The 25885-nt window shown below is 51.9% G+C and overlaps 3 protein-coding genes across 5 annotated transcripts in view; all 3 read left to right on the top strand.

Annotated features, from left to right (window-relative positions):
- Positions 1–25885, top strand: part of LOC119566362 (zinc finger and SCAN domain-containing protein 2) — a 558782-nt gene that overhangs the window by 159202 nt on the left and 373695 nt on the right. The window lies entirely within an intron of this gene.
- Positions 3795–12115, top strand: LOC114021782 (nascent polypeptide-associated complex subunit alpha, muscle-specific form). The gene is made up of 2 exons (XM_037899077.2): positions 3795–4013; positions 4673–12115. Exon 2 carries the CDS (start codon positions 4719–4721, stop codon positions 6624–6626), a length of 1908 nt encoding a protein of 635 aa, XP_037755005.1. The 5' UTR covers positions 3795–4013; positions 4673–4718; the 3' UTR covers positions 6627–12115.
- On the top strand, positions 19101–21675 carry TMEM265 (transmembrane protein 265). 2 transcript variants are annotated; one of them, XM_027831817.3, is made up of 3 exons: positions 19101–19175; positions 20158–20414; positions 20822–21675. In XM_027831817.3, exons 2-3 carry the CDS (start codon positions 20199–20201, stop codon positions 20978–20980), a joined length of 375 nt encoding a protein of 124 aa, XP_027687618.1. In that variant the 5' UTR covers positions 19101–19175; positions 20158–20198; the 3' UTR covers positions 20981–21675. The 2 variants fall into 2 exon arrangements, with proteins under 2 accessions (XP_027687618.1, XP_043405180.1); XM_043549245.1 differs by lacking the exon at positions 19101–19175 and having other exon boundaries at positions 19731–20414.

Genomic DNA, 25885 nt, shown 5'->3' with positions numbered 1-25885 from the left:
CTCAGTTAGCCTCCCAGAGCCCCCTCGAACTGCACCAGCCAGAGCCACCCAGAGCCCACACCCCAAACCCCCTCCTGCACCCTAAACTCCTCATCGCCAGCCCCACCCCAGAGCTCGCACCCCCAGCCCAGAGCCCCCCCAACAATCCCCTGCCACAGCCCAAAGCCCCCTCCCTCATTTCTAGCCCCACCCCAGAGCCCTCACCCCCGAGCCCATGCCCGGAGCCCATACCCCCTCCCACACCCCAACCCCCCTGCCCCAGCCCGGAGCCCTCTACCACACCCCGAACCCCTCGGCCACACACCCCAGCCAGCAGCCCCCTCCTGCACCCCAAACCCCTCATCCCCGTCTTCACCCCAACCTGCTACCCAGCCCAGTTAAAATGAGCAAGTGAGCGAGGGTGGGGGACAGCAAGTGACGGATGGAGGGGGACACGGAGTGAGCAGGGAGGGCACCTTGGAGAAGGGGCGGGGCTTCGCAGAAGGGGCGGGACAGGGCAAGGGTGTTCCATTTTCTTTGATTAGAAAGTTGGCAACCCCGACTGGGAGAACCATTCACGGACCAGACTCTTCCCTGGAGTGGAAGAGGAGCTCTGTGTGGCTTGTCTCTCTCACCAACATACCTGGGGCCTGTGAAACAGATTACCCCACCCACCTCCCCTCTCCCATTTTTAAAGGCGGCTCCAAGCACAGAGCAAACACCAGCCCCCAGCTTCTGAATCCCCTTGGTAACATTTCCTCAGTGCCTCTAAAAACCCAGCTGGGTCCTGACAGCGACTCTCAGGCCACACCTAACAGCCCAGGCTGGAAAATCATCCACCATAGCCCTAGAAAGGGGGTGAACTTCTAGCCAAGAGGAGGGGGCTAAGGGGAGCAACTATCCCAGAGCGTCAGGGCAGCTGCAAATCTGGTGTGCCGGAGGGAGTACACTGGGGGGGACGACCCAGCCTCAGAGGTGAGAGGGACTGTCTGGATGGGCTCTGATGGGGAGTCATCTCCATCTCTGCTGGGGAAACAGACTCTTAGGGAGGGGGCTGTGCGGACAAGAAAGGGGTGGGGTGGAAGGAGGAGCCCCCCCCCCACACCTCCAGGGTCTTGGCCTGGGATCCCAGCTCACTCTGCCTGTTTGTCTGCACACCTGTGAGTTCCCAGTCCAGGTTTGGCAGTGCCTCTTTAGGGCTGGGCCCAGCCTCTCAGCATGAGCTCATTGACTCTGACTCAAAGCTGGCCGGCTGCCTCATCAGACGCCCCCACCCACCTTGCCCCTCTGGCCGAGTCCCCGCCAGGTCCCCAGGATATGGTGGACATTCAGGCTGGTTCAAACAATGGGGACTGGGAATCAGCCCTCCTGGGTTCTAGCCACAGTGCTAGGCAGGGATCTGTGGGTTAGACCAGAGGATGGCCTGTGAGTCATTCCTAGCCTTTCCTCTGTCTCGTAATGCATGTCTCTTCCCCTCTTCATGCCTCAGTTTCCCCCTTGTTGATGCTGCGTTTCTGTTGAAATCCGGATGCCTCTGGGGCATGTGGCAGGAGGAGGGTTGTTTGCAATAGGCTAGGAGCTAATTTCTGGAGCATGGGGAGCCATTTGATCAGCTATGGCTGCCTCCTTCCATTAGCTTGGGAGTTTTGCTCTCTCCATGCCTGGCAGGCCCTGTCCCGGGCAGCAGCAGCAGGACAGGTGAGTCTTTGTGTGTGTGTCCCTCTGCCTCTGAGCATGTGTCTGTCTGGGGAGCAGCCCCAAAGCCAAGCAAATGTGTCACGAGCCACCGCTCCCACTCCAGGAGGGGCTGAATCAGGAAGCACTTGGGGCCCAGTGCTGGCGATGATCCACCCTGGGACTGCCCAAGCCACGGAAATTGCAGAGCCGCCTTTTCTTTACACATTCCTGTGCCCACAGCGTTGGCATGGTGCCACCCCCATAGCCTGGCATAAGACCCCTCCCCCTAGAGTTGCCATCTTTCTAGTTGCACAAAACCAAACACCCTAGCCCTGAGGCCCCGCCCCCCGGCTCACTACATTCCACCTCCCTGGGTGGCTCACTCTCCCCCACCCTCACTCACTTTCACTGGGCTGGGGGGTTGGGTGCGGGAAGGGGTGAGGGTTCTTACTGAGGGTGCCAGATCTGCACCTCATTCCCCAGCCTCACCCCAGGAGGGGGCTCCAGGCTGGAAGATGGGGCCAAGGGATTTGACGTGCAGGAGGGGGCTGCAGGTTGAGGCAGGGAGTTGGGGTGAAAGCTCTGGGTTGGGGGTGCTGGCTCTGGGGTGAGGCCAGGGATGAGGGGTTTGGAGCTCTGGGTTTGGGGGGGCTCAGGGCTCGGGCACTGGCTTACCTCAGGCAGCTCCTGGTCAGCAGCGCAGCAGGGGGGCTAAGGCAGGCTGCCTGCCTGTCCTGGCACCCAGTGGCACTGGAACATTTTTAGTAGTGGGGGTGCTGAAAGCCAGCCCCCTTACCCATCCACCCCTGCCCCTGATTGGGAGCAGGGCTGTCTCTTCAGGAGCGGGGGACCCAGACAGGGATAAGGGGGCCGAGGCGACAGCTGGGGGAGGGCATGGGGCCAGGAGCGGAGCTCCAGGCAGGGACCAGCAACTAGGACCCCACGTGCGGGGCCAAGAGCAGAGCCCCGTCCATGGGGCCAGGTGTGGGGCTACGGGCAAGGGGCAAGCGATACCCGGGAGCAGAGGCCTAGGAGCGGGGGTGGGGCCGCCACAGGGGCCCAGGACCCGAGGCCCCCCAGGTGAGGTGAGGGGTTGTGGGGCAGAGGTCTGGGAGCAGGGCATAGGCAGGGGAGGCACCCCCACACACACACACCTCCCCCGCCTATGCTGGCACCAGTGTTGCACATGATCCGGAAGTGGCAAACAACCAGCAGGTCTGGCTCCTAGGCGGGGGCGAGACCAGGAGGCTCCACACGCCCGCAGAAACTGCTCCCCCACCCCCATTGGCCAGTTCCCGGCCAATGGGAGTGCGGAGCAGGTGCTTGGGGCAGAGCACAGCGCTGCCGTGGCCCTGCTGCCTAGGAGCCGGACCTGCTGGTCGTTTGCTGCTCCCGGGGCGCACGCAGCGCGGTGCCAGCCAGGACAGGTAGGGACTAGCCTGCCTTACAGCCACAGCACCCCCGAGCAGGCTTTTAACGGCCCAGTCGGCCCGGAGCCGCCAGGGTCCCTTTTCCACCGGTTGTTCCAGTCGCAAAGCGGACACCTGGTCACCCTAACCCCCCCGCCCCGCCCGCCATAGGTCGGGTGCGTTCGTCCCGGGGGAGAGATTCTCCCCCTGTGCTCTAAGGGGCTCCGGGCCTGATGGGCCCCTCTGGCCCCAGCGAAAATGGGCCTGGCCAGGGACAGGATGGGCCCAGGGCAGCTCCCCACAGCGGCGCCCCCGTCCCCACCGCCTGAGGGTCACAGGGGTCACCGGGGGCTGGGGCGTCACATGACCTGGGGGCACCGAGGGGTCAGCGTTCGCCATGTGACAGCCCAGGGCACCGGTCAGGTCACGTGACCAGGCTGCAGCCGTGATCCCCTTGGCGTGAGGGCCCCTAACCCTGCCTCTGGGGTCAGAGGTCACCTGGCTGACCCCCTGTTAACCCAGGAAGCTATCCATTTAAGAGCTCCTTCTTTTCCCCTATTGGCTGGCCCGCCCCCCCGCTCGGCTTCTGATTGGTTGGCTACTTGGGAAAACCGTTCCTCCTCCCCGTCTGATTGGCTGACTGGTTCATCAATCATAGCGCCGCGCAGCATTCCCATTGCTGATTGGCTATCTGAGCCGTTACTCAGCTTCAAACCCCGCCCTCCCCTTCTGTTTGGCCACGCTCCCCGCTGCTCACCCGCCGAGGCCGAGCCCCGGAGCTCGATTGGTCAATCTGGCTGCCGCTCAATTCTCCCGGGCCCGCCCCTCATTTGTTCCCTGCCAGTGCCCGTTGATTGTCCTGCCTTCTTGGCGCGTGGGTGGTCAGGCTCCTCTCCGGAAGTGGGCACGGCGCGCGGCCCCATCCAAACCGCGCGGCCCGAAACCGAGGTGCTGAGCCCGTGGGGGCGGGGGTTGGTTGGCTGGGGGAGGGGCTGGGAAAGGGGGGAGGCTTGGGTGGCTGGGGGGGCTGGAGGAGGGGGAGCTGGGGGGAGGGTTGGCTGGATGGGGGAGGGGCTGGAGGAGGGGGAGCTGGGGGGAGGGTTGGTTGGATGGGGGAGGGGCTGGAGGAGGGGGAGCTGGGGGGAGGGTTGGCTGGATGGGGGAGGGGCTGGAGGAGGGGGAGCTGGGGGGAGGGTTGGCTGGATGGGGGAGGGGCTGGAGGAGGGGGAGCTGGGGGGAGGGTTGGCTGGATGGGGGAGGGGCTGGAGGAGGGGGAGCTGGGGGGAGGGTTGGCTGGATGGGGGAGGGGCTGGAGGAGGGGGAGCTGGGGGGAGGGTTGGCTGGATGGGGGAGGGGCTGGAGGAGGGGGAGCTGGGGGGAGGGTTGGCTGGATGGGGGAGGGGCTGGAGGAGGGGGAGCTGGGGGGAGGGTTGGTTGGATGGGGGAGGGGCTGGAGGTGGATTATCTGGCTGCGGGGAGGGGGTGGTTAGGGGAGGGGAGGGGGACCTGGGAGTGGGGCTCTAATGCTTGGTGGGGGGGGAGGAAGTGCAGATAGAGGTGAGTCGCTGCCCTCTCTCCACTTGCTGTTTGTCTCTCCCCTCCCTCAGCTGGCCCGCAGGTCTGTGAGCCTAGCCCCGGGAGAAGCTGACAAGCATGACCCAGGACATGGGGCTTGAGGACAAACTGCCGGACTTGGGTGGCAGGAGGGAGTTGGACCAGAAAGACAACGACAGCGGCAGCAGCTGGGCCAGCAGCATCTCGGAGCTGGCGCTGTCCTCCAGCGGCGAGGAGCTGCTGCAGCACCGCAGCCAGCCCGCCAGCCACAGGGTCGAGGTGGAGAGTGATGATGAAGCTTCTGAGCCAGAGATGGCCCTCAGCCTGTCCCCAGTGCCCCTCAAGCCTAAACGGGGCCGGCCCCCCAAGAACAAGTCTGTGCAGCAGCCAAGCCAGGGGAAGGTGCAGCCCCCAGCTGCCACCCCCAAGTCCCATGCCAGGAAGCCAGAGACCAAGGCGCCTGAGCCCTCTTCACCCAGGAGCAAGAAGATCTGTGAGAATGACTCTTCCCTTGAGAAGCGCAAGCGGGGCCGGCCTCCCAAGGCGCATCGTGTCCCAGTCGCCCCCAGTGCTGAGTCTCCACGTGGGCGGGGCCGGCCTCCCAAGGCACAGTGTTCCCCAGTCGCTTCCAGTGCTGAGTCACCCCGCAAGCAGGGCCGGCCTCCCAAGCCATGGTGTTCCCCGGTCGCCCCCAGGGCCGAGTCGCCCCGGAAGCGGGGCCGGCCTCCCAAGGCACAGTGTTCCCTGGTAGTGGTCCCCCCCAGCATTGAGTTGCCCCACAAGCGGGGCCGTCCTCCCAAGGCACAGTGTTCCTCAGTCATCCCCAACGCTGAGTCACCCCGTGGGCGGGGCCGGCCTCAGAAGGCACAGTGTTCCCCAGTCGCCCCCAGCGCTGAGTCACCCCGCAAGCGGGGACGGCCTCCCAAGGCACAATGTTCCCTGGTCACCCCCAGTGCTGAGTCACCCCGCAAGCGGGGCCGTCCTCCCAAGGCACAGTGTTCCCCAGTCATCCCCAGCACTGAGTTGCCCCGCAAAAGGGGCCGGCCTCCCAAGATCAAGTCTTTGGAGCAGTTGCCATCCGGCACTCTTAAGTCCCACATCAGGAAGCTGGAGACCAAGGCCCCTGAATTGTTCTCACCCGGGAGCGAGACAGACAGCAGTGATAGCAACTCCCGCCTCGAGAAGCGCAAGCAGGGCCGACCTCCCAAGGTGCACGGTGCCCTGGTCATCCCCCATACTGATTTGCCCCATGAGTGGCACCAGCCCTCCAAAAAGAAGTCTCCAGAAATCAACAAGGAGGATGTACAGCCACCACCCGGTGTCCCCACATCCCATGTCATGAAGCTGGAGACCAAGGTGCCTGAGCTCTCCTCACCAAGGAGCAGGACCTCAGAACTGCCAGGGGAGGCGGAAGCACAGCCCTCACCCAGCACCCCAAAGCCACATGCCCAGAATCCAGGATCCAGTGCCCCTGAGCCAGTCTCATCCAGGAGCAAGACAGTAAGCAGTGAGCAGCCTCTGGAGAAGCGCCGACGGGGCCGGCCCCCCAAGGTGCCCTGGGCCCCAGCTGCCCCCAGTGCTGAATCACCCTCCAAGCGCAAACGGGGCCGGCCCTCCAAGAGCCCAGCCTTGCCCCGCGTGGAGGTGGCAGTCCTGTGCTCCGGGTCAGCCTCAGACCGTGACACCTCTGCTGAGAACGAGCCACCTCTGCCTGGCCGCAAGAGGAGGAGGCGGTGGAGGAAGGAGGAGCCTGTCCTGGCCGGCAGTGAGAGCTCGTTGGATAGTGAGGATGGGATGGCCCCACTCTGGCAGAAAGAAAAGCCAGACTTGGGCGGTGAGACCTCGGCCCTGCTCCCACCCCAGAACACCGCCCCTGAAGTGGAGCCAGATGGCAACTCGTTGGGGGAAAGTAGCGCCCCTGAACACCCCCCAGCCCGCTCCACCCGCAGCACAGCAGCAGTTAGCAGCAGCAAAACGGGGCCCATCAGTGGCTCACTCAGAATGTAGAAAAGGAGAAGAAAGGAACAGGTCTAAAAATTAAAAAGAGCAGCCTTTAAATCTTCAAATTCCCACACCACTGTCTGATGAGGACGGTTTAACTCAAAGGCTTCGGTGTTTATGGTCTGCTCCTTTCTCTCCTCATTCATGCCTCACTCAACTCAGGGTGCTGAATTTGGTGCTGTTGCCTGTGCTTTGGAACGCTTCACTGGTTTTCTCATACCCCTGCTTTCGCTTTCCAATTCTGCATGGCTATGCAATGCCCCCACCAAATTCCAACTTTTCTAATAAACCTACCCCTGATCTTGCCTCTCTCCTTTCCTACATTGCTTCCCTCGCTTCATCCTCTCCCTTTCATAGGATATCAGGGTTGGAAGGGACCTCAGGAGGTCATCTAGTCCAACCCCCTGCTCAAAGCAGGACCAATCCCCAACTAAATCATCCCAGCCAGGGCTTTGTCAATCCTGATCTTAAAAACTTCTAAGGAAGGAGATTCCACCACCTCCCTAGGTAACGCATTCCAGTGTTTCACCACCCTCCTAGTGAAAAAGTTTTTCCTAATATCCAACCTAAACCTCCCCCACTGCAACTTGAGACCATTTCTCCTCATTCTGTCATCGGCTACCACTGAGAACAGTCTAGATCCATCCTCTTTGGAACCCCCTTTCAGGTAGTTGAAAGCAGCTATCAAATCCCCCCTCATTCTTCTCTTCTGTAGGCTAAACAATCCCCATTCCCTCAGCCTCTCCTCGTAAGTCATGTGTTCCAGTCCCCTAATCATTTTTGTTGCCCTCTGCTGGACGTTTTCCAATTTTTCCACATCCTTCTTGTAGTGTGGGGCCCAAAACTGAACACGGTACTCCAGATGAGGCCTCACCAATGTCGAATAGAGGGGAACGATCACGTCCCTCGATCTGCTGGCAATGCCCCTATTTATACATCCCAAAATGTCATTGGCCTTCTTGGCAACAAGGGCACACTGCTGACTCATATCCAGCTTCTTGTCCACTGTCACCCCTAGGTTCTAAAGGTTTCCTAGATTCCCAGGCCAGAAGAGAGCATTATGATCCATCTAGTCTGACCTCCTGCCCTGGCCATAGACTCTCCCCTCCCATCTCTTATAAATGACTTTTCCTCCCGTATTCTACGCTGTCCTCCTATTTTTTTTTTTTTTTTTTTTTGCTTTACTTTACTTGCTTTCTTCATCATTTTATTTTTGTGTCCCCCACCTCGCCCCTCTCATTTCATTACGTGATTTGTTTATAAAGGTACTCTGTTCTTACCAAAGTCACTGGTAAATTCCTAAACCTTGAAGTACAGCCTCCTTGTTGGGAATCAGACCCTAGTGTGCTGCGGGACGGGCGGAGATATTCACCAGTATGCTAATGAAGAAAGCTGTACGGCTCTGTTTCATTATGAAAATCTTATCGCCAACTCTTGCTACACCAAGTGATCAAGGGGTGACAAGGAAGTGATGGGCTCTTTCCATAAAATTGTGAGCATTTCTGTTCTAGCAATCAGTCTTGCGGAGACTACCTGTTTTGTAGGCTCTGCAGAGGTGGATTGCCATATTGTCAGAAGCAATAAAACAGGAGCAGGCTAAGGAAGGAATTGTCGTAGGACTAACTCTTAAAATCTTACAAACCAAAATAGAGAACCACGGAGAGTTGCTTTCTTATGTAAAAAGGGAATGGGGCACTAATTTGAAAGTTTGATTTATTTGGTCCATGACGTTCCCTCAGGAGGATAGCAAGGGACTGATAAAACCAGGCAAAGATTGGCAAGAGTAGGTTTGTAGCCAGAGATAAGAAATAATGTGAAATAATGCTGTGACAATTGCTTAATCTGTGTGCAAAATGATCTTAAAGTAATAAGAACAGTGCTCCCCTTAAAGCTCATAAAAATTCAGGGCCACGGTCTACTTTGCAGATTCATTTTGTGGGACTGTTACCTGCAAGTTAAAAAGGAAATAAATATTTTTTTTCTTCAGCAATGGCTCCTGTGTTGGTAGTCTAGGTATTCTCCTATTGGGCCCTACTGGCAAAATTGAAATCAGATCGAGGAACTAACTTTACAGAAAAAAATCTTCCAAAATTGTCTTTTGGTGTTAGGGACAAAACAAAAGTACCACAGTCCATACTGCGCTCAGGACAGGTGGAAAGGATGAACAGAATCCGTCAAACTGATGGTGAGAAAGTTTCTCTCTAAAGGGAAGAGACCAGGACAGTCTCATTCCGTTACTTGACATGGCATTCGGGGCTGCTTTGCTAGTGCAAGAAATTGCATTTTGTTTGAGGTAATGACGCATGGAGAAATGAGACTTTCAAAGCATCTATGAAAAACTAATGATGCATGAGATTGAGGGAATAAAAGTGGATGTTTTGTGCAAAACTTTCAAAGACTACCTTAAACAAGCACATGTGTACATAGCTAACGAATGGGGAATATCAAAGTGAAAAGCAAAAGTGTATTTTGACAGATAAAGGAAAATGACTGGAAAGTAGGAGACCAGGTCATGCTTCTGTTATGCTTATTGAAGCATAATTTGTATAATAAATGGCTGTCTCTCCATTGAACTGTGGATAAATTAAACTCATTTATGTGTAATCAGGTTACTGGGAATAAGAAAAATGTGGATAAAGTTTAGCATGCTAACCAACTTCAGATGTTTTAGAGGTGCGTCACCCAGACCAAAGACACCAAGGTATATCAGTGCATAGTGAAGAAACCCCCAGGCATCGGAAGGGAAAAGATAAACCTACAGGTGACAGATGAGCCAATTACACTTCCACCCACTCTGCAAGAACAACTGAGTGCAATTAGCTATAGAGATGTTACAGTGCCCTAAGGTTGGACTGTGCTCGCTTACTGGTCTAACTGCTATTTCAGTCCCTAGTGCTTTGCTTAATAATGTGTAGTTTATGCATATATCTATTGTTTTAAATCTTTCTCAATGGAATATTGCTGAATTTGTCCACTGTGTAACAACAAATGTATTGTTGCTGTATGCATCTTTGTTATTAGACTTAATAGCATTTTATCAGGGACAAGTGCAAAATCTGGGAGCTGCTCCAGAAACTATTACATAGTCTGGTATCTTTCAAAATAGGCAACTCTGAAGTTTTGATGGAATTGTTTGTTCAGTTTTACGATTATTTGGATCAGGGATGTCTTTTTTTCCAAATGGGAGATTTAGAAAATATAAAAAGACACATTAACTATTTCAAGTACCAGGCAGTGGAAACAGTTTCTAAATCTATAATATGCCATTAATGGCCTAACTACTGAGGAAAGGTATAGTGTGTGTGTATAATAAGCATGACATTGCTAAACTGTTCATCCAGAAACCAAGATTAATGAATGAATTACAGGAAAGAAAAGGAACATGGCAGAGGTAAGAAGATTATTTGCACAATTTATGATAGTTGTGTTAACTGCCATAACCAGTTTGTCAAGTGATGATGAAATGGATAAATTTCCTGATTTTTATCACTGACAAAAAATTAGCTAAATGGTCTTTCCATCAGTGTATCTCAAAGGCTCTTGTAAACCGGCAATGTCTCAAATCCTGCAAACAGATTCCCTTGAGCACAATTTGTAATTTGGGGTCAGTGACACCTCAGCATACCAGAGGTACTTGTTGATCGAAACAGTCTTGGCATCCGTTGTCCGAATCTTAGCGCTGACATGTTTAATAAATTGGTGTTTGTCCAGTCACTTGATTACCTAGAAGAAGACCTCTACAGCGAGTGTCTGGATGTACCACGGCTCCTGGTGTTTCATTCAGCAGTGCAAACCTGGAGCCCACCACGTGTAGCCTGCTGCCGTGTATCAGTGCATGTGCCTGTGTAATGTCTGACATCAAAACTACTGTCTGTGGCCACGCCAGCCTGACACGGCTCAATGAGACAGATGGACAAGAGGCTACAGCCTCTTGTCCTGCAAGACTCATCCACTGGTGACAACCAGCAGTTGGGGCGACCTAGGCTCTGGAGAGATGGGATTGCATAGTAACCAGTTAAAATTTTTTTTGACCTACGGAGACTTTGCTTCACTCCAACTTTCTGTTTGACCCACAGTGTTGCAAGTCGAACCATAACGTGTAGGTTGGAACAGGCATCAGTGAATCCATTATCCAAAGTGAACCCCATCACCAGGATGAAGTTGAAAAATAATACCAGTTGTTCAACCTACACGTTGATCCACTAACCATAAATGTAAAAATATCATTAGACCGAAGAGATACGCATCTTAATCAGATTAACAGTGTCATGCACGAAGCAGAAAAGGCTCTGTATAATCACAGGCATGATGGTGACTTAGAAATACTTACGTCTAATGCTTGGACAGAGATTACTCTTAAAGCTTTAATTATATTGATTTTGTGTGTGTCAATTTTGTTTTGTCATGTGTTTTGCTAAAACAGCCTAAACTTCAGTTAAATGCTTTCACATCAGCTACGTGATTTTTTTCCCCCAGGGAGTCACCCTGTTGCTATAAATCTGAGCGGGGAGGGGCTATTAGCCAATATCATATATTTCTGACGGTTTTGTATTTTCGCACTTTCGCTAAGTTGTGTAACTATGAAGCAGACTCCTAGCATGCTTTGTGTTCATGCTAAGCTTACAGTTGTTGACTTGTGACCCCTGAGCTGATTTTGAAAGGTCCATATTTAAAAACTATTTTTTCTTTGCTAGGAATGGCTTGCTTACCGTCTCAAATAATCTGGTGGGGTGTTTGGAAAATGAGTTAAAAGCTGGTCAGACCAACTCCATACACCAGGATGACAGGATAGTGGAATCATGTCTACTTATGGTGTTTTTCCACTTACTGTTTCTTCCATCTTCACCTGTGATGCTTCCGGTGGTCTCCATGAGGTTGGGAGCATGTGCAAGGCAGGGAAACATTTTGCTGTTTCCTTTTCAGTTGGATGTTAAAGTTTTCAGATCTCTGTGAGACCTACCAGTGTCAGCTGGTATGATACATTTTACGTAGCTGCATGAGTACCGTGATCAGTGACTTGTGCGCTCTAAATTAATCAAAGGCTACGGAGTGAGCTGTATATAACCTCTGGTATTTGTAAGTGTAGGAACTGTCAAGCAAGATGTATGTTCTGTTAAGGCTTGCCAAATAACAATTAGCGTACAAAATACAGGGTATAAAGTGATAGGAGTGATTGGTGCAGGTGTCTTGGGTGAAGATGTCTGTAGACCTTGAAAAACAGGTGGGGAAAGTAGATAAGAATAGGGAAATTAGGTCTTTGATGTGACCGTGAGATGGGGGTGGGTGGGGGAGCGGAGGGTGTTCTGCCTATTGAAAATGCAGGATATAAATGTCAGCTAAGCTCATGATTTTGGAACAGATTGAAGACTGCTGCGAGCCTGTATCCCCACCTGGTACAGTGCTAACCTTTGCTTTTCTGTATTGTGCTGATCTATCTTTGCTTAATAAACTGACTGAGCATGGTTAGCGGATGTGCCATTGATCGGTAATTTAAATTGACTCCTCAGTGTTTTGTATAAAGGAACACAGCGTTTCCCCTCTCCGCGGCAGGACTGGGGGCAGCAGCCGTTCTCTGGGAGGGGGCAGGGAGTATGTGGTTGGGGAGCTGGGAGATCGGGAGGTGTTCCCACGGAGCTGTCTTTCCCCCTGAAGCATGTTGAGAACGTGTACAAAGGGCTGACGTAAACTCTCTTCAGAATAATGCTATGAATCAAGTGTTTTTAAAAAATAAAGAGGGAAAAACTACCAGCACATCCTCTGCAGTGAGTTGTGTGCTTCTGTTCTCCCATTCCTTCAAGGTAATGCCCATCTCCGCTGACCTCCTTCCTCTGCAAGGGTGCTTGCCTGCTGGGGTCATCTGGGTATCTCTCACCTCATCAATTCCCTCCCATTGCCACATCCTCAGGGTGGCAGTTCGGTCCCCCCTGTTCTCTTCCTGCGTCTCACACCAAGGCTGAAATGATTTGATCTAACTGAAGTCATTGGGCTCAACCCAGCAAGAAGTGGGTGGTGCTTGTAAGAAATACAGGGTATAAAATAAACCTTGGTTAAGCAACTGCTTATCTGAGTACCCATCTCACCTTTCTTAGGGTTCTTCTCATGTTGATTACTTTCCTAAAGAAAAGGTCATAGGAGTTGAATAGGATTAAATATCCTTAGCAACAACTATGAGTTTAGGACATAAGAAGACGAGAAGAGTGTTGGACTATGTGGGTCCATAAACTAGCAGGGTCAATATAACCATGTAGGTTTTCAGAATCAAATCACACAACCACCCTTGAACACGCTTTTACTCTGTCACTCAAATCAGGGTCTCGCTTATGCTTGTTTCTGTCAGCAACTTCAGTGCTGCTAGCACACCAGAGGAAAAACCGTCCAAAGCTAGAGTAGAAGACGATCTGCCAATTACTTGTATGCCAGTTCACCCACGGAGGCATAGTAATCAACCCTCGTTACCTGTTTCCCAAGGAGTGAGATTAGCCCCAGGCTCTAACGTTTCTAAGTGGCTAAGATGAATTCCTACGTTCTAATGAATCATTGGGCAGACTTAGTGCAGATCAAGAAGCCTGCCCACTTGGTCTCATTTTATATCTGTATGTGCCTAGCACTTGACCAGCAGGTGTGACTCACTGACAATATTCCATAATGTCCTGCACGAACCATATGGAATTAAGAGAAGCTTTATGGAGTTAAATTAAACCTTATTGAATTAGGGTTAATGCCTTTGGGGTACATGGTATTAAAAATGCAGCTGTGTCTGTTCCTGCAGCATTGTATGTACCTTCTCGAGGAGGGTGCTAACGAACTTCCTGCATTATCAGCCGTCAAACTCTTTCTCCCCCTCCTGGGGAGATATGCATAGACTAGTTTGAACTGGATTCTCCAGAGCCCCCCAGACAACAGCTAAGGTGGAGGTGGGGCTTTCTTCCTGATCCAGCAAACGGACTGGACCCTTGCTCCCTGGAGGGCCCCAATCCACAGGGGAAGATTGGAAGGACTTGGCCTACGAGGCCTCTTAAGTCTGTGTGCTTGTTGTGACTGAAGCTCCGCTGAACTGGTGATCACAAGGAAGCCCCCAGGGGCGAGGGTTGAAAGAGGGGTCTTGCCACAGCCCATGTGAGAGCTGGGTTGAAATCTGGTAAACTTATTAGTACATGTGCCAGTTCTTTTGTTGGTTTTAATGGGTCTCTGTCCTGCTTTGTACCTTTAAAAATAAAGTCGGCTTGCCTAGAAAACTTGGTATGGCAACTTGTATTGCTGGCAATCGCTCTGTTAGTCTCTGAAGAGGAAGCAAGCAGGTCTGTTTGGGCAGCCTGTCTGTGCTGGGAGCAAAGGCAGGGAACTGTCCATCCTGGAAATACCCTGGTCAGAAGGGAGAGGGACCCATGTCTCTATTCAATAAAGGCAACAGTTGCGGTGCTGGAAGCCTGAGGTAACCTGAACCACTGAGGGCAGATACAGCTACGCTTGCCCTGAACTGGGACAGCAGTATGGAACATGAACTGTGGTAGACGTGCATACAGTGTTATGCCATCTTAGTTAACAACAGTAATTTGTTCAGTGTCCAAGGTACTGTACAACAATCTTGATTGGAATTTGCTACAAAACAAGGACACATTCTGTGACACTCTTTAAAACTCATACACAAGCATGTACACTTCCTTACTAATTAGGAACGCAGTTTCAGGAAGTGGTCAGTTGATTGACTTAGGTCATCACCCAAGAGAGAGTCTGTGTGTTACTTACCAGATCTTTGCTCACTTGTCAGCTTTCGGGTGCTGTTATTATTTGCAGTAAGAGTTGACATTGCAAACACAGGTGGAGCAAAGGACACACACGACCACAGTCTTTTCCCAGTGCATTAGCAGGCACCCTGAATTGCTGGAAAATAGAGACAGTTAAAAGTGCCTATCTGAGACAGGTACTTCATGTCACCAGGAGCACTCCTAGGGCATCAACTCAGGACCTCTGTCTTCTCCCTTCCAGGTGTCTTCAGCCTTCAGGAAGCTGTGTGCTGAAGGAGACAGGATGGATTCCTTTTCTTGGAAGTGCTGGCGTGGACCAAGCAGATGGTGAAGATTTGAAAAGTGTCATCCTTTCTCACCATCCAATCAGGGAATGAAACATCAGCTTTTGAGATTTTGCAGCTGGGACTGGAACTTTCTAGTCTTGTTGTGCAGCACAACTTATCACACCAGCTTGTGTAAAAGTTAGGCCATGACTGTTGGTACAATCATCTTGGGACATATCTTGAGCATTGACTTGTTTGCGTCGGTCAGCAATTTACGTCCACAAGTTGCTTTCTATGGGCCCTTTGCAGCCCTTGGACAATTTTTGCAGTTCTGCTTGCTCACGTTGCAGTTACTCCATCAATGCTGCTGACAGCTGAAATGTTCAATTTAAAGTTTATAATTTATACAGAGACTCTCCATCTGCTTTGATGCACCTGACACTTGTTTTAACAGTCCATTATACAATGTGAAGTCCCTTCAAGATCTGGTCTCTAGCAGACTGGAACACCTTTATAAACCTTTCCTTTCTGGTCTCCTTGTTTTAACAGTAAGTGTGAGCCCTTCATCCATATGCCTGAGCTGAGTCTGTGCATTATCAGTTGAATTAGGTAGAGGTCTGGGATAGGTCACAGCTAAATACTAGGTGGAACAGATTGTTTAGCATTTTGGTTTTGTGTTAAAGATGAAGAGGTCTAGTGAAATAAAAATTACATATCAGTATTTAAAAGATTTCTCCCCACCTTTAAAAAATCATGTTAGTTTGTTTTTGAAGTTTTGCCTAAATGAATTGCCCAGCCTAGAAAACCCCCAACCACCCAAAAACCTTCTCTAAAGGCAGGTTTCAGAGTAGCAGCCGTGTTAGTCTGTATCCGCAAAAAGAAAAGGAGGACTTGTGGCACCTTAGAGATTAACAAATTTATTTGATCATAAGCTTTTGTGAGCTACAGCTCACTTCATCGGATGCATTCAGTGGAAAATACAGTGGCGAGATTTATATACACAGAGAACATGAAACAAAGGCAGTTGACAAAGATGGGACATAGGTCTCTTACTAGGCTTGTCAATTGTAAAGAAAGATTTAAATTCCAATCATGCTATAAATCCGCTCCATTCAGGGATTTTACAATAAAAAAGTAAAATGTTAAAAGGCAAAAGCCATGGCTTTGTGCCTGCATGCGAGCCAGGGATAAAGCTGCAGCCTCTGACACTGTTGACCCACCCCACACCCTCTCCTCCCTTTCTGAATTTTTTTTGGTCTGAAATGGCAACCTTCTCCGATTCACCTCTTAAACGTCTGTTCAGTTTTATCAAATATAGTTGTACAGTTCAGTGGACTATTAGACGAGTAAATAAATACCATTAACAAAAGCATAGGAGGGAGTACATGATGGACAATATTTTGTAGCAGTATCTGGAAAGCAACAATGACGTTCTTTGTTTTTATCATCACAATCAAGGGGCCCGAAAGTATGATTTTTTCTGTTCTTACTGATATAAATATATATAATACTTTTTACTTTTATGCAAGCTGTAACTCTAGATACTCGACAGCATTAAATCATACAAGTCAGTCCATGAGAGAGCTGAGCAATTACTGAAAACAGGTGTTATGATAACAAAAGGCCTAATGCAGAGAGACTGGGGAGGAATTAAGAGGCACTGCTGAAGTGGAAGTGGGTATAAGAATAAATCATGTCAAATCAACCTAATTTCCTTCTTTAACCACTAGGCCAGTAGCCCTGTTAGGGGAGAAGCAATAGATATGATATAAGGCTTTTGACACAGTCTCACATGACATTCTCATAAGCAAACTAGAGCAATGTGGTCTAGAGGAAATTGCTATTTGTGCAAAACTGGTTGGAAGAGTAGTTCTCAATGATTCGCTGTCAAAGTGGGAGGGCGTATCTAGTGGAGTGCTGCAGGGGTCCGTCCTGGGTCTAGTACTATTCAGTATTTTCATTAATAACTTGGATAATGGAGTGGAGAGTATGCTTATAAAATTTGTTGCTGACACCATGTTGGGAGTGGTTGCAAGCACTTTGGAGGACAGGATTAGAATTCAGAATGACCGTGACAAATTAAGGAATTGGTCTAAATTTGACAAGATGAAATTCAATAAAGACAAGTGCAAAATATTACACCTAGGGAGGAAAAATCAAAGGCACAAATACAAAATGGGGAATAACTGACTAAATGATAGTATTGCAAAAAAGGATCTGGGGCTATAGTGGATCACAAATTCAATATGAGTCAACAATATGATGCAGTTGTGAAAAAGGCTAATAGCGTTCTATGGTGTTTTAACGGGGCATTGTATGTAAGACACGGGAGGTAATTGTCCCACTCTACCCAGTACTGGTGAGGTCTCAGCTGGAGCATTGTGTCCAGTTGTGGACACCCCATTTTAGGAAAGAGGTGGAGAAATTGGAGAGAGGCCAGAGGACAGCACCAAAATTGATAAAAGGTTTAGCAAACCTGACCTATGAGGAAGGGCTAAAAACACGGTCGTTTTTAGTCTTAGACTCATAGATATTAAGGTCAGAAGGGACCATTTTGATCATCTAGTCTGACCTCCTGCACAGTGCAGGCCACAGAATCTCACCCACCCACTCCTGCAATAAACCTCTCACCTATGTCTGAGCTATTGAAGTCCTCAAATCACGGTTTAAAGACTTCAAGGTGCAGAGAATCCTCCAGCAAGTGACCTGTGCCCCATGCTACAGTCTTGAGATAAAAAGACTCAGGGGGGACCTGGTAACAGTCTTCAAAGATGTTAAAGGCTGCTACAAAGGGGACAGTGATCAATTGGTTGCCATGTGCACCAATGGTAGGAGTTGAGTGGCTGAGGGGTACTTTGTGAAGGCCTAGATGCCCATAGACCTACCGCACACTCGGGAGGACATGGGGCCACGTGTCTCTTGTTCTGGACAAACTCTAACTTATCGACATGTATGAGAAAAATAATGCAGAACTAAGTGTGCAAATGTCTTCGCCCTTTCAACCATGGTCCCTAATCTACTTTGCCCCAAATAGAAATTCCTCCTTGGGGGAGGCCAATGACTTTCTGAGAGAGAAGCAATTTGAGGACTGCCCAGGTTGTGTTGTAGATGCCCCTGGCCAGAGCAGCCACGGTGATGACCCCACTATAGCAGGCTTTTAAAAAGAAGCGGATAAAATCATGGAGGACAGGTCCATCAATGGCTATTAGCCAAGATGGTCTGAGATGGAACCCCATGCTCAAGGTTATCCTAAACCTCTGACTACCAGAAGCCAGGAGTGGAAGATGAGGTGGATCACTCCATATTTGCCCTGTACTGTGCAGACTCAAGCTCTGGCATGGGCCACTGTCAGAGACAGGATTCTGAGCCAGACGGACCATGGTCTGTGACCTAGTATGGCAGCTCTTATGTTTTTGATGATGTGAACCGTAAAATCAAAGATACTTGTGTTAATTTGTGCACGGAGAGTGTTTAAAATATTACCACATTGGCATGCACACTACAGTGCCTCTGTTTCACACAGAATCGCTCAGCTCAAAGACCAGAGCTGGTGGACAAAGCACCAGAGGCCGACGACCCCGCTAGAGTGCTAGATAAAATAATCAGAACGGCGTGTGGGATGTTGAACTTCGTCTTTGTTCAGCCGCATTTTGCTAATGTCATGCAAAGTATTCGTACAGCTTCATACAAGCTCTGAAACATAATTTGTGTCAACTCATTTCCCCAGGCACACATGTCGTTTTAATTTTATCCCTTCAAACTTTAACCCTCACAGAGTACACGTTTAAAACGTACTCTCCGCAGGCCTTTGAATTGCATTAGCACTCGGAACATGACACTTGGAGGTGCCATATAAGGGCATGGGGAAGTGACACACCCCCCAGCTGTGCCATATGAGGGCGTGGGGCTGTCACACAGGAGCCCCGGGGCATGCCACAGGAATGAGTGAAGACCAGTTTCCCAGCTGGCTCGGGCAGTCCCAGGGTGGATTGTCCCCAGCTCTGGGCCCCAAGTGCTTTCTGATTCAGCCCCTCCTGGAGAGGGAGCAGTGGCTCGTGACACGGTTGCTCGGCCTTGGGGCTGCTGGACAGACACATGCTCAGAGGCAGAGGGACACACACAGAGACCCACCTGTCCTGCTGCTGCCCATGGGGAGGGGGCTGCCAGGCATGGAGAGAGCAAAACTCCCAAGCTAATGGAAGGAGGCGGCCATAGCCGATCAGACGGCTCCCCCTGCCCCAGAAACTAGCTCCTAGCCCACCGAGCAGCCCTCCCCCCTCACACGCCCCAGAGGCAGGGGGATGTCAACGCTCAAGCCACTAGCCCAGCCTGACTATCCACCCAGGGACCTGGCAAGGTGGGTGGGGGCGTTTGATGAGGCAGCCGGCCAGCTTTGAGTCAGAGTCAATGAGCTCATGCCGAGAGGCTGGGCCCAGCCCTAAAGAGGCACTGCCAAACCTGGACTGGGAACTCACAGGTGTGCAGACAAACAGGCAGACGGAGACGGGTGGAGCTGGGATCCCAGGCCAGAACCCTGCCACCAGGTGAGACAATTCCCCGAGGGGGTGGGGGGCTCTTCCCTTCCACCCCACCCCTTCCTGGTCCGCACAGCCCCCTCCCCAAGAGTCCGTTTCCCCAGCAGAGATGGAGACAGCTCCCAATCAGAGCCCATCCAGCCTGTCTCCCCGCAGCCTACTCCCTGCCCTTCCCTAGGGCAGACCAGACTCACAGCTGCCCTGGCACGAGGGGATCTTTACTCCCCTTAGCACCCTGCTCTCGGCTAGAGGCCCCCGCCCCCCACCCGGGGCTGTAGTGGATGATTTTCCAGCCAGGGCTGTTAGGTGTGGCCTGAGAGTCGCTGTCAGGACCCAGCGGGGTTTGGAGAGGACCGGAGGGAACGTTACCAATGTGATTGTGAAGCCCAGGGGCTGTTGTTTGCTCTGCGCTCGAAGCCACCTTTAAAGCGCCTTTGAAACGAGCTGACAGAAAGAAGGAACGATTCTGAACCAGAGACTGGGGGGGACTGGCTGGCTCGGGGGGGCGGGGGGGTGGGACGTGGGGCCCTTCCCCTCTTGGGGGGCACTGGGGGATGGGGCATTGCTGGCTGAGGCAGCTGCTGTCCCTGGAAGCTCAGGAATGGGCTGTGCCCTGGCATTCGGTGCCACGCTCCCTTCCCCGGTGTCACCCCCCCCTCCCCTGGGCAGCCAGGTAATCCCCTGCGGGCAGTGACTCAGGGCAATGGAAACCAGGGAGGACGCAGGTAATCCCAAGCACAGACACAGCCCGAAAGGGGAAGCCCGCAAAGGATGAGGGGACCCGGCTCAGAGGGGACCCAGCCTTAAGGGAGCTGGTGCGGGGAGGGGGGGTTCTCCCTAATAACTCTGGGCTCAACACCCTATCCCTGAGCTGGTTGGGCATCCCGATTCCCCTCCCCGAGGGGGAGCTTGGCCATGCCTGGGGCTACAGCAGCTGGAGCGGGCCAGGGCAGGGCTGTGGCATGTGACTATCTGTGTTTCTGTCCTGTAGGTGCCCTTGCGGCCCCATGCTGGGGGAGCCCTCGGTGCCCCATGGGGGAGGAGATGGCCCTCGGCGTGGGGAATGGCTGCACTGGGAAACCCGCAGGGGATGAGGCAGAGACTGTGGTGATGATCCAGGAGGGGCCCTCGCGGCCTGAGCCGTCTGCCTGGACCCCACGTCCCCATGCCCTCCGCTGCCTGGCCATAGGCAGCACTGTCTGCTGCTGCTCCTGCCTGGGGGTGCTGGCCCTAATCTATGCTGTCAAGGTGAGGGGGGCTGGGATACAGCAGGGAGGATGGGGACATGTCTCAGTGCTGGACGGTTCTTGGGGTTGGGATATAATAGGGCGAGGGGGCACGGGGCCACATCTCGGTGCTGGGGGCATCCAGGGACTGGGATGTAGTGGGGGTCATGGGGCCATGTCTCGGTGCCAGGGGTTACTGGGGACTGGGATGTAGCGGGGGTACGGGGCCATGTCTTGGCGTGGGGGGCTACCAGGAGCTGGGATATAGTGGGGGGTACGGGGCCATGTCTTGGTGCCAGGAGCTACCAGAGACTGGGATATAGAGGGGGTACGGGGTCGTGTCTCGGTGCTGGGGACTACCGGGGTCTGGGATATAGCAGAGAGGGATGACAGGGCTGTGCTTCTGGTGACTCTCCCTTTTCTCCTCAGGCCAACGAGAAGCGGAAGACAAACTCTCCCGACGCGGATCTCTGGGCCCGGAAGTCCTTCCGGTTCTCCCTTCTCAGCATCGGGGTCTGGGTATCTCTGCTCATCCTGGTGCCGCTACTCATGGGACTCATCTCCTACCTGATTGCCAGGGCTGAATGATCTCCTGCCACATCCCCATTGGCTCTGGGGGATCAGGGGGATTCCCAGATCTGATTTTCCTCTCCTGGGACTGCAGGATGGGAGTTTCCCTGGCTGCATCTCACCACAACTGGCCTGGAATCTCCCCAGCCCTGCCAGTTCTGGAGCAGCTCCAGCTTCTCTGTGGCTTGGGACTGAGACTTGAGAGAGACCAGGGTGGGGTGTGGGACAGGATCGTCCGTGACTGTCTATTCCCAGCAGAGATGGCAATAAGGGAACCTAAAAACATCAAGGAAAAATCCATGGCTGGTAGGGCTAAGGACCAGACCGATTCCGTTCCTAGACGGAGATGGTAAAGCTGTTAATAAGGATGTACAGAAGGCAGAAGTGTTCCATAAATATTAGGGCTTTGTATTTGGAGAGAAGCAGGATGATGAACTCGCATCCCGAGAGGATGGTGAACTACTTTCCGGCCCATTAGTCACCGAGGAGGATGTTAAACAACGTCTACTAAACATGTTCACATCACAGGCCCAAGTAAATCGTCCCCCAAAGTCCCAACAAAGTTGGCGGAGGAGATCGCAGGCCTGCAAATGTTTATTTTTAATAGATGTTGGAATGAAATGCCAGAAGACTAAGAAACAGATTGACAGAGCCAGAAGAGTACCCAGAAGTCACCTACTACAGGACAGGCCTTACAAAGAAAATAACAGAACACCACTAGCCGTCACCTTCAGCCCCCAACTAAAACCTCTCCAACGCATTATCAAGGATCTACAACCTATCCTGGGGGAAGACCCATCACTCTCACAAATCTTGGGAGACAGGCCAGCCCTTGCTTACAGACAGCCCCCCAACCTGAAGCAAATACTCACCAGCAACTACATACCACACAACAGAACCACTAACCCAGGAACCTATCCTTGCAACGAAGCCCGTTGCCAACTGTGCCCACATATCTATTCAGGGGACACCATCACAGGGCCTAATAACATCGGCCGCACTGTCGGAGGCTCGTTCACCTGCACATCTACCAACGTGATATATGCCATCATGTGCAAGCAATGCCCCTCTGCCATGTGCATTGGTCAAACTGGACAGTCTCTATGTAAAAGAATAAATGGACACAAATCAGATGTCAAGAATTATAACATTCATAAACCGGTCGGAGGGCACTTCAGTCTCTCTGGTCACGCGATTACAGACATGAAAGTTGCGATATTACAAAAGAAAGGCTTCAGGACCGGGCTCCGGCGGGAGACTGCTGGATTGGAGTTCATTTGCGGATTGGATACAGTTGACCTAGGCTTGAATAGAGACTGGGAGTGGCTAAGTCATTATGCAAGGTTTCAGAGTAACAGCCGTGTTAGTCTGTATTTGCAAAAAGAAAAGGAGTACTTGATGCATCCGATGAAGTGAGCTGTAGCTCACGAAAGCTCGTGCTCAAATAAATTGGTTAGTCTCTAAGGTGCCACAAGTACTCCTTTTCTCATTATGCAAGGTAACCTATTTCCCCTTGTTTTTTCCTACCCCCCCGCCCTCAGACGCTCTTGTTAAACCCTGGATTTGTGCTGGAAATGGCCCACCTTGATTATCATACACATTGTAAGGAGAGTGGTCACTTTAGATAAGCTATTACCAGCAGGAGAGTGGGGTGGGGGGAGAGAAAACCTTTTGAAGTGATAAACACCCATTTTTTCATGGTCTGTGTGTATAAAACATCCTCACTGCATTTTCCACTTTATGCATCTGATGAAGTGAGCTGTAGCTCACAAAAGCTTATGCTCAAATAAATTGGTTAGTCTCTAAGGTGCCACAAGTCCTCCTTTTCTTTTTGGAAGAATGCTAATACTGTGCCGGGCAAGCAGGGTGACCAGGGGAATTATAGGCTGGTTAGCGTGACATCAATTCTGGGCGACACAAGGGAAAAGCTGATAAGAGCTTCCATCAACAAAGACTGAAAAGATGTAATTAAAGTCAGACAGCATTGTTTTATGGAAAAGACATTTTTGTCAGACAAAGCTGATTTAATTCTTTAACGAGGTTACAAATTTGGTTGATAAAGGCAGTTGTGTAGCTGTAATATACTTAGGGTTTTTGTAAGGCAGTTGACTTAGACTCGCATGACATTCTGATTAAAAATATAGCACAATGCCCCATCAACAGAGCACAAGTTAAATGGATTAAGAACGGGCTGACTGGCAGAGCTCAAGAAGCAGTTGTCAATGGGGGAGTTTCTAGTGGGGTTCTGCAGGGATCGGTACAAGGCCAGACGCTATTTGACATTTTCATTAATGATCTGGAAGTAAATAGGTGCTGACAAATTTGCAGAGTGTCCAGCCTCTGTTCCGCTGGACACACAGAATTCACAGACCTGCTGTTCCCAAAGGAACACCACACCTCAGCTTACCACAGGATCACAGTTCTGCTTAACACACAGCACTTCCCTTTGTTTATGGTGAAAAGAAGTACAGTGAAAGCAAACAACCGCGATTCATATAATAGCAATTAGGTAAAAGTATTGGAAACAATGGGTTACGTTTAAAACAAAATCATCATGTGCCTTCTAGAGTCTAGATTTAAATAACAAGACACTTTCATGGTCTTATGAAGTTTAGGTCACCCAAAGTCTTTCTCCCAGTGAGCAACAAGCAGATCGGCTGTGATCCTCCGTTCATAAGACAAGCAGGCAGGCCGCTTGTCCCTTGGGTGAAGGATACCGTATGTCTCTCTGCATGCTCCTCCTGATATACCAAACGAATGCTTTGATCTTAGTCGTAAACAGGACAACCCTCCCTATTGTGTGGTTCTTCCTGTAGATTTTGTGATCTCTTGTTGACTTCGCAGTCTTGATTAGCTGGTGGCTCCGGATGCAAATAGATTTACATTGTAAGACACACAATACGCAATGGTCAGCCAGGGAGAGATAAGCACCTCCACCCTCAGTTGACCTGTCTTAACTTACACACCTTAAAACCATAATGTTCAGTACAGAAACATAACTTCTTAAATATTATCATCATTTTGCAAAGATTAAGCTGATTAGTGGCCTACTGGGTCAGTGGAGACCTCACATGCCCCTCCACTGGTGAATTATTATGGATATACCAGCCCCAGGAGATGCCTGTAAACCTCTGTGCATCACTTATGTCATCCACCAGTTAGCATTAAGGGATCTCTGGGTCAGAGTAAGCTAGGCCCATTCAAACAAAAGGTGCCCTAATGTAACGCCGACAGATCCTGGTCATCGGGATTGAACGTGGAAGCTCTGGAGCTTAGTGCCTGATACTCTACCGCATGAGCTAAAAGTCACCTGGCTGTTAGCTAAGGCTCTAGAGCAGACTTGTTTTGTCTCTCTCTAAGTGGTCTCAGTGCCACTAGATGGGACACCCCACCACACCCAGGAGGTGTGTGGATTACATACTTCCCCTAGCTGGGGAAGTGCATCCCGAGCTTCAGAGACTTCCCAGGTGATATCCCAGATGAGCCCCGACTTGTAACACCAACAGATCCTGGTCATCGGCGGGCGGGATCAAACTGGGGAACTCTGGAGCTTAGTGCATGAGCCTCTACCTCATGAGCTAAAAGCCACCTGGCTGTTAAGCAGACTCATTTTATCTCTCTCTTTAAGTGGTCTCGGTGCCGCTAGATGGGAGAGAACACCGCACCTGGGAGGTATGTGGGTTACACAACCAAATGCGGAGCTGGGCTCGAGAAACGCAGGCCAAAGCACGCGAATGGGGGACCGTAGCCAGGGCAGCAGTGACGCCAAAAAGGATCTAGGGGTCAGGGCGGACAAACACGAGCTCCCAGCACGGCGCGGGGGCACAAGGGGCTGACGCGAGCCACGGATGGATAAGGAGGGGAGAAGCGCAGAGGAGCAGGAAGGTGAATCGGGCGCACTGGGGAGAGTGATACGGGGTCCCGCCGCCCCCCGTTCACACCCAGCCCAGAGGCCTTTCTGGAAGATGCTTTAGCCCAGGGGTAGGCAACCTATGGCCCGCGTGCCAAAGGCGGCACGCGAGCTGATGTTCAGTGGCACTCACACTGCCCGGGTCCCGGCCACCGGTCCGGGTGGGGTGGGGGGGCTCCGCGTTTTAACTTAATTTTAGATGAAGTTTCTTAAACATTTTAAAGACCTTATTTACTTTACATACAACAATAGTTTAGTTATAGATTATGGACTTCTAGAAAGAGACCCTCTGAAAACGGTACCATGTACGACCGGCAGGCGAAACCCTAAATGAGGGGGGCTCGATGAAGACTCGGCACTGAAGGGGGCCGACCCCGGGGGCAGCCGAAGGCCGGTGGCTGGGCTCCGCACAGGGGGGCCGGGGGGACACTGGCTGCCCCGGGCTCTACGGGGCCTCGGGGGCAGGATGGGCCCAGGGCAGCCCCCCCGCCCCAGCGCCCCCAGCCCAGCCGCCCGAGGGCCACAGGGGCCACCGGGGGGGGTGTCAGGTGCCTGGGGGGGGGGGCACCATGGGGTCAGCTGGGGGTCAGCGTTTGCCATGTGACAGCCCAGGGCACCGGTCAGGTCACGTGACCAGGCTGCACCGCCCCCCCCGGCGTGAGGGCCCCTAACCCTGCCTCTGGGGTCAGAGGTCACCTGGCTGCCCCTTGGCTGACCCAGGAAGCTGCCCCTCTAAGAGCTTCCCCCTGTTCCCCTCTGGCGGGCCCTCTCTTGGCTCCTGATTGGTTAGCTTTAAAGAACTACCCGCCCCTGTCCTCGGCTGACTGGCAGTTTGGTTTGTCAATCATAGGGCTGCTCCACATTCCCGTTCCTGGTCGGTCAATTGAGCCCTCACTCAGGTTCAAACCCCGCCTTGGACTTCTCATTGGTCCGGCTGCCCGCCATTCACCACACCCGGCCCCACGCCACAGCTCGGCTGGACAATCAGGCGGCGGCTTAATTCTTAGATCCGC

Source organism: Chelonia mydas, chromosome 6, assembly GCF_015237465.2.
Source record: "Chelonia mydas isolate rCheMyd1 chromosome 6, rCheMyd1.pri.v2, whole genome shotgun sequence".
In the NCBI taxonomy this organism is placed as follows: Eukaryota; Metazoa; Chordata; order Testudines; family Cheloniidae; genus Chelonia; species Chelonia mydas.
The sequence above is the reverse complement of the archived record's forward strand: the minus strand, read 5'-3'. Positions and strand labels throughout refer to the sequence as shown.

Bases quoted from the DNA above. Each gene is read 5' to 3' on its own strand.
- LOC114021782 (XM_037899077.2), top strand. From the start codon at position 4,719: ATGACCCAGGACATGGGGCTTGAGGACAAACTGCCGGACTTGGGTGGC.
- TMEM265 (XM_043549245.1), top strand. From the start codon at position 20,082: ATGCCTGGGGCTACAGCAGCTGGAGCGGGCCAGGGCAGGGCTGTGGCA. The intron at 20,415-20,821 runs GTGAGGGGGGCT...TTTTCTCCTCAG, and splicing joins CCCTAATCTATGCTGTCAAG to GCCAACGAGAAGCGGAAGAC.